The 8,199-nt window shown below is 38.0% G+C and overlaps 1 protein-coding gene across 1 annotated transcript; it reads left to right on the top strand.

Annotated features, from left to right (window-relative positions):
- Nucleotides 1-3,502: 3,502 nt before the first annotated feature.
- LOC310733921 (kazrin-A-like) lies at nucleotides 3,503-7,936 on the top strand. Its single transcript, XM_083555444.1, has 6 exons — nucleotides 3,503-4,590; nucleotides 4,871-5,102; nucleotides 5,187-5,288; nucleotides 5,596-5,762; nucleotides 6,653-6,779; nucleotides 7,016-7,936. The coding sequence occupies exons 1-6, from the start codon at nucleotides 4,475-4,477 to the stop codon at nucleotides 7,151-7,153; spliced, it is 882 nt and encodes a 293-aa protein (XP_083411570.1). The 5' UTR covers nucleotides 3,503-4,474; the 3' UTR covers nucleotides 7,154-7,936.
- The last annotated feature ends 263 nt before the right edge of the window (nucleotides 7,937-8,199 follow it).

The following is an 8,199-nucleotide window of genomic DNA, read 5'->3' on the forward strand; positions in this document are numbered from 1 at the left end:
GAGGCTGAGGAGACTTGCGTGTGTGATTTTGATGTTATATAGGGCTGGGCAATAGGACGACGTTATACTTGGCTGAATTGTCACAATCCACTTAGTTATTTAGCAGGGTATCAAAATAATTGCCATAAAACAATGGAAATGGTTAGGAACGAATTTGATGTTCAGCACTTCATTTCTCAAATTATCATGTTTACGTTACATATTTTGTACTGTTTTTCAGTGTTAAGCAGTTTGATCAACAATTTTATTTCTAGAGAATCTTTTGTATATAACAGTACTCCTTTACTACATTGTTCTTCATAAGCCTATGTATTTAAATCCATTTTTTACATCGTAGGAATGTAATTTTCCTGATTTGTGTCCTATTGCCCACCCCTAGTTCCCTTCATGTTTGGGGTGCTTTCAGTTAATTTTACTAACCATAAATGTTCTCACAATGTTATACATAAGTGCTAGTTGTGCTTTGTCAATGCTGTGTGTCTTTATGCTTATAAATGTGTGTGTGTGCTTGTGTATGTGTGTGCGTGTGCGTGTGCAGTTCCTTGAACACACAATGAAACACAATTTTTTGCCGGGTATAGCCCCAGAAGCAATTTAATAATAATAATAATAATAATAATAATAGAACTATCTTGTTGATTGATATTTATTTGTTTAATGTTTCCAAGAAGTCCAAGTCTCTTGAGCATTCATGTTCAAACGTAATGAGAAGCGAATGTTCGGAGGCTAAGCAGAGCTCAGGGAGGAGGGAATGTGGTTTTGCACATTAGGTCATTGTGAATATCTTTGTGAGCTGACATCACCTTAGCCCTCAGAGACTAGAACTGAGGAAATGATAAATGTGTACTGCCACCTGCTGGTGCTATTCTATGGCGTTAGCATGTGCAACGGAAAAATGGGGCAAATGATGGAACACATCAGATACTGCAGTAAAGGTGTTTTATTTTTAATTTGTCATATGCAAGCTCGGCTTAGAGCACAGAATCAGCCATGATACAGCACCTCTGGAGCGCCGAGGGTTGAGGGCCCTTTTCGAGGGCCCGAGAGTGGCAGCTTGGCCATACAAAGATGTGAACTCCCAACCTCAAGATCAGTAACTCAGAGCCTTAAACACTGAGCTACAACTTCCCTTATAGTATGGGGTTTCCTTTTACTATCTTATCTTAAGACTGTTATATGTGACACCCAGTCTACTATCCCAGAATATGTCTAATGGTGTCTAATATTATAAAAATTTGCCCGCTAGCTGTGAACTCGAGTTTGTAGGTATACTGGTTTCTACTTTCTTTTGGTTTTCTGTTCTTTCATAAGTACTTTATATTGCCTATCTTTCTTCACAAAAATATATTGATAATTACTCAGGATTCACTACAAGTGTGAGCAACATCACATTGCATATAGCCCTGCCTCTTTCCCCTCATGCACTGATCCAGAGTCAGACAGCGTGTCCAGTCCAGGCCGTCTGAGTGCGAGCCTGTCGGACAGCGAGGAGCAGCTTGACAAACTGCAGCAGGTGGAGCTGGCGCGGGCAGTACCCATGTCCCGGTGGCGAGCCGGCACTGTTCAGGCCTGGTTAGAGGTCATCATGGCCATGCCCATGTACATCCGTGCCTGTGTAGACAACGTCAAGAGTGGCAAGGTCAGAAATGATTAGAAACCTCCACTGTTTTACAAATAATGCATGCACTGCAATATGAACCTGTTCACTAAAATACAAAGAATGTCACAGAGTATACTATATTATTTAAAATAATGGTTGTATAATATACAAATGAACATACAACAAACTTTCCTATAAAATTTGACCAACTTCATCACTTCCCTGGAAAATACAGTACAGTGGGATCCAACTGTTTCAGACCATAACAGAAAACGCTTCTATTTTGCAAACTTTATGAAGTTACTTCAAAATGTTTAATTACAAATATTATTATTGGCAATAAAATGTTAGAATCCTGTATGCTCCAATGATATTTGTGAAAAAACTTATGAGTCATATTAGGATAAAGATGGGAATCCTTTAATTACGTCCTTCATCGGCAGGGACGAATCTGAAGAAATATTCAACCTTCTAAAGAATCTTGAATACTAAATAATATATTTTTTTTATTTTATATTAATTTTTCATTATTTAATGAATCATTTTTAGACAGTTGGACCCTACTGCATGTGTTGTAGTGGCAGTTTGCCATAGCTACAACAAAAACCTTCAGGATATTAGGCTTTATTTGAACATAAATTGTGAATTAATATTACTATTTAGGTTTTTACTTGTACAGCAAACAACATTTAAAGTTCACTTCAATTAACATCTATGCAAGGAACAAATGAGATTTTCAGCTTCAACAATTTTCACACACTGTTATATCATTTAGATGTGGTTGACATATTTTACTATTTAATGGTGTACCAAGTAATAAAATGCACTCTTGTAGAAAGGTTGGTGGCTTAATTGAAACAGTTGATTCTTAAACAATTTAAATGATGAAAGATTTGATGCATTAGCCGTGTCTGGGAGGAGTTTATCCCCAATTTAAACTTTTAATTCTAATCTAGCTGCATGGGAAGAGATAGTGATGTGCGATCCATGGATTGAAAAGGGGAGTAGTATGACTAAAGCAATTGTCAAAGCAAAAAGGAAAATGAGGACTTTTCCCAGTAGAGTCTTGTTTAGAGTAGAATTGCTAATCTGTGCAGCCCCTGATGTAAAAAAAAATAAAATGAAAGCATGAACGTTTTGTTTTAAGGTCACTGCAAATCAATGTCTTTGCTAAGGTGTTTTTGACATGACATAAAAGTATTGATTTTTAAAAAAAGACCTATTGCAACTTTAATTGAGAAAAATGTGATTGGCTGATTTACATCCTAGTTATAAAGGCATATGGAATATATATATATTAGATATGTAAATCGTTTTGTAAATAGGCAGTTGGTGTTGATCCTGACGCTCATGATCATTTGCTTAGTAATGTGTATCGGTCTATTGTCATCTTTATCCAACTCACAACACCATAAGGAAAAAGTGTGGTTCCATATGGTGCACCTGGAGGTATGAAATGGCCTCATATTTCTTGACCTTTAAACGACAATACAAAGCACTTCCCAGTTCTTGTTGACTTTCGTGTTATGAACCCAGCATAACAACGGGCTTTCTAGAAGTTTAAATGCATATTTTGGCTTACTCCAGATAAAACTGTGGAATATGGGTGGAAAATGACTCATCAGATGATATCATTATTATTATTTTTCATTTCTCATGGTTTGGTAACGGTTAACAACAAACCTGTTGAGCCACTCTCTCTGTTACTGTTGCTTGGCTTAGATTTGTCAACATGATCATGCTTGCATGAAGTTCACAAATTTCCTATGACACTCTGTCATAGGAACATTGGACTCTTCCACGTGTATGGGTTCTTTCCCAAACTGTTACCACAAAGTTAGAGGCAAACAATTGTGTAGTAGTGATGGAAATATCAGATCATTTTAGTGACTGGCTTCTTTTTTTAGTCACGTGACAAAAGGACGAACGACTCTGACCAAAGGATTCATAAGTAAACTGCTCAATTCTGTTTCCTGTGTAATGCACTGCATAGTGTGGAAGTCACATGATAAAAGAACAAATGACTCAGACCAGAAGTCGAGAAATGAACTACTCAATTCTGTTTCCTGCATATAACCTACAGAGATTTTGCTATGCTTTGCTCATGCACGTTTATAAGAAAATGAAGAAATCACTCTTTGAGACTACTTGTTCTACTGAGTCACATTAAAGACTTGTTTAAAATGAACGAATCCTTCATGAATGACCCATCACTACTGTATGCGAGTCATCCAGCATGACAATGCCCTTGTGCACAATGTGAGCTCCATGACCATATGGTTTACATGGGTTAGAGTGAAAGATCTTGAGTGGCCGGCTAAAGAACTCTGAACTCAACCCTGCTGAACACCTTTGGTCTGAACTGCACCCCAGGCCTCCTCACCCTACATCAGTATCTGAATATACCAATGCCCTTGTGGCTGAATGAGCACGAGTCTCCACAATCACAAGCCAGAATTTCATGTGGAAGAGTGTAGCTTTTTTAGAAAAGCATTTAGGGACTAAATATGGAATAAGATGTTTAGAAAGCACATGCATATCATATGGTCAAATGTCCACAAACATTTGCCCATTTAAACATGTTTAAACCCAGAAAGGTAGAAGCACTTTGGTGAAAATATGAAGGTATGCTACTACGCGATGCTTATTTATTTACTGCTAATTCCTAGGCTTTGCTTAGATCTACCCATCATCCAATAACTACCAATTCATATGTGTAAGGCTAAACCCCGCTAGCAAACCTAGCTAATGTTTTATCCCAGAGATAGCTAGCTATGCTAATTTTAATTCCCCAATGTAGATACTATGTACACATGAAATAAAACACTATTCTTATTCTCATGGCCTCATGTGTATCTATGTATGTGTTAGGTGATGTTAGCCTTAACTGACACAGATCTGGAAGCTGTTTTGGGTATCAGCAACTCTATGCATCGCAGAAAACTACGCCTGGCTATAGAGGATTACAGACAGGCCGAGTCGGGACATGGGTGAGATGCATCAGCCAATTGTTTACTTACACAAAACAGTCAAATCCATACTAATGCTCTGTTCTGTGCTCTGTACACATAATCACTGCTGCTGGTACAAAGCAGATAAAATAAAAATAGCAAAATAATTACCCGGTGTAATCAATCTGACCATAATATTATCTACTGGGCACACAAACATTGCTATACACACCCACCACATGTATTTCTAATGTGTGTATTGTAACTAGGAGTGCTCAACTTATCTATTTTGTGTCTTTGTATATGTGTGTGTTGTCAGACTATCAAATGCTGCAGACCTGGACCACCACTGGGTGGCGCAGGCATGGCTAAACGATGTAGGCCTGCCGCAGTATTCCCAGTTCTTTCACACACACTTAGTCGATGGTCGCCTTCTGAGCACATTCACACGAGCAGACCTGGAAAAGCACCTGCACGTGTCGAAAAAAGCCCACCAGAGCAGCCTGTTGCTGGGAATCCAGCTCCTTCACATGCTCAACTTTAACAAGGAGGTGCTGCACTTGCTTGCATGCATATACAAATGTATTACTAATAAAAAAAAAAACAGATATATAATACAGTTTATATTTCTGAAGTTGCTGCAGGCCAGGAGAGCAGAATGTGAGAACCAGAACTCTGACCTTCTGGTCTGGTCCTGTCGGCGCATTAATAAATGGCTCAGGGACATCGACCTGAAGGTACACACACACACAAACACACACACACTCACACACACACACATAGAGAGAGGAATAATAAGTAAGGGAATAAAACAGCAAATAAATAATGCACATACACTGCAATGCTTTGATTGTTTGAGATCAAATTTCCGACCCTCTGAGGAACGAAGGATTCAATTTACACATAAATTTTTCTGAGAAAAGGTGCAATAATATAACATTTTCAACAGCAAATGGACAAAAAAGAGAGCAGTTGTGTAAAAAAAAGACCTACAATTATAGATTAAAAGTCCAGTGCTGATATTTTGTGCATGTGTTGTTTCAGGAGTTTGGTGGCAGTCTACAAAACAGCGGTATTCATGGTGCTGTCATGGTGCTTGATCCTTCTTTTAACACAGACTCCATGGCAACAGCATTAGGTATCTCTGCAAGCAAGCACATGGTCCGTCAACACCTGAGTGAAGAAATGAATGTCCTCCTTGCTGCTGCAAGGTGAAGCATGTCGAGAGATATTTTCTTGTTTTGTTTTTTTTATTGTATCTATTCATTCAAAGCTGCATAATAAATATGCCACTACTATATTAAAAAAGTGACTACTTTATTTTATGGTAATGGTAATGGTATGTAATGATATGGGATCCTGAATATTATCACTTGCCATCACTTGTCCAAAAGTCCAAAAATCAAAAAGTAAAAAATTTAACTAGTCACTCCAGCCTCATGGTCAAGTGAGGTCTTGAATCCATTATCCACTTCTCAAGTCAAAACTAAGTCAGGACTTGAATCCATTAGCTTCTTCTCAAGTCAAATCCAAATCAAGTCTTGAATGAAGAGACCTTGTGGACAGAGGAACCTTGCCTACCTTAACGAATTACAGGAGTGACCACCAAATGATCTGGGCACACTTTAGTGATGCTCCAGGTCCCCCACTATCAGGAACATCCCCCTTGACGGAGAGCCCAGGACAGGCCCAATACCCACTGAAGAGATTACATCTCACTTTTGACTTGGGAAAGTCTTTGAATTCCTCAGGGGGGTGTGAAATCTGCAGGCAGGATCAAGATCTCAGAAATTACCACCTCAGCTTGTCTCTTTGAACCTACACAGGACAATAGAAGCAAATAAATGAATAACATGGTTTATATGACATGACTTAAAATTATGGATCAGTCATTTACATGTCCGTGTAAGTCAAATTACACAATTGCGACTTCAGTGCAGTTAAAATCCAAGTCTAGAACCTGAGTACAAGATCACATTAAAATGTTTTCATTTCGTCTTTGTGAATTTGTGTATTGAGAATTTGAATTAGTTTCTTTCTCAGTATATTACTATATAGAGCCGTGCTATTTCGACCAACTATTTTTATTGTACATGTGCAGAGTGGATGTTGAACAGGAACTTGACACCATGGAAACCCCACCCACTATGCCCCTTCAGAGCTCTCTGGGACGCTCCACGTTAAGCCACCATGATGGCCAATACTCCTTCAGACAACTCAGTGTCAGGGTGAGACACATTTTCTCCAAGTATTTTGAGTTAGAAATTAACAAATATCATTTTTTTAAATTCCAATCTCTCAGCCACTTCAGACACAGCGATGCTTCACTTACTAAATCTATTTTGTCCATGAGCTCTCATAGATTTTTAAAAAAATTTTTTGTTTCAGATCATATTTTCAGTGATTGTATCAAGTTGCTCTTCAGGGAAATATGTGAAAATAGAATTTGCACTACTTCTTTCAGCCGGAGGTAAGCTTCAATCTGAAAGGCCATAGTGGAGGAAACGTCACGTCTGGAAACGCTAGCTGTGAGGATGCCACACCCCAGCCAGAAAACAGTCCGGCCAGAAACCTCTCTGCTGCTGACCACACTAATGTCTAATCCTAACTCTGCTCTCCCGAGACATGGTCCAAAGCCATAATGACCCTGATCTCAGGGGTTTAAGCTGTAAACAGGCATTTATATGAATTTATATTTCTCAGTTGAAACCTTTCTCCTTGAACTTTTTTTATGATATTGTTATTAAATGTATGTTTTGTAATGCCAACACTGGTTCTGAGGTACGATTTGGACTCAGAGTTAGTTTTGGCACAAATGCTGCAACTGATTTAGCTTTGAATAACATCATCTTATAATAAATAATTAAACCTTTTTTTTTTTTTTTTTTTATGAATTGTATAATGAAACAGTCACTAATATTTCTGCTAATCATACATGTTAAGCTTTGTTTTGTGAATTCATAACATCACATGAACAAAAATGGAGCCCTTTAAATACAATGGGGAAAAGTGTGAATTGTAGAACTTTCTGGACATAATGGATTAAGCCTTAACCTTGCCCATCTGCTCTGTTAGGTTATTGTCCCTTCACAGCAAAAAACAATATACAGCAATGTCGCTGTGACTCACCAGGTTCTGCAGGTGCAGGCTAGGCCTGGTCTTAGACTTAAAAGACTATAAAACTGTAGAAAATATAAATTAGTCTATGCTTAACCTGTGATTAATAAGAAGGTAAAGAGTCAAATCTGAGACTGCATTGTCCGGTAAAGACAAGCCTCACCCTGCATTGCCTGAGATTATCTACTAACAATGAAGCTAAACCTGGGAGATTCCTTTCATTATCTCTGACCTCAATGAGTAATAAATAATTTTTTTAAACAGAAAAGCACTCTTCTCTGTGACCGTTCATCCCTATAAGATATAAGCTAGATCATTTACATAAAAAAAAAATTTTAAATAAAAGATTTTTGCTATCAAGTCGATAAAGACAATCCCACAGCTGTCCACAGTAATTCACTGTGGATAAAAATACGAAAAGGTCAGTTATATAACCTCATCAAGTTTAAATAGTACTTCCGAACCTCTGCCCTCTGAGCCCCGAGTTGAGATAATGCACCTGTACAACGATAGCACAGCTGATCATAAACT

Source organism: Silurus aristotelis, assembly GCF_946808225.1.
Source record: "Silurus aristotelis genome assembly, chromosome: 11".
Taxonomy (NCBI): domain Eukaryota; kingdom Metazoa; phylum Chordata; class Actinopteri; order Siluriformes; family Siluridae; genus Silurus; species Silurus aristotelis.

Coding starts and splice junctions, on each gene's coding strand:
- LOC310733921 (XM_083555444.1), top strand. CDS start 4,475: ATGTTAGCCTTAACTGACACAGATCTGGAAGCTGTTTTGGGTATCAGC. Junction 5,103..5,186: donor TGCTCAACTTTAACAAGGAG/GTGCTGCACTTG, acceptor ATATTTCTGAAG/TTGCTGCAGGCCAGGAGAGC. Junction 6,780..7,015: donor TCAGACAACTCAGTGTCAGG/GTGAGACACATT, acceptor TACTTCTTTCAG/CCGGAGGTAAGCTTCAATCT.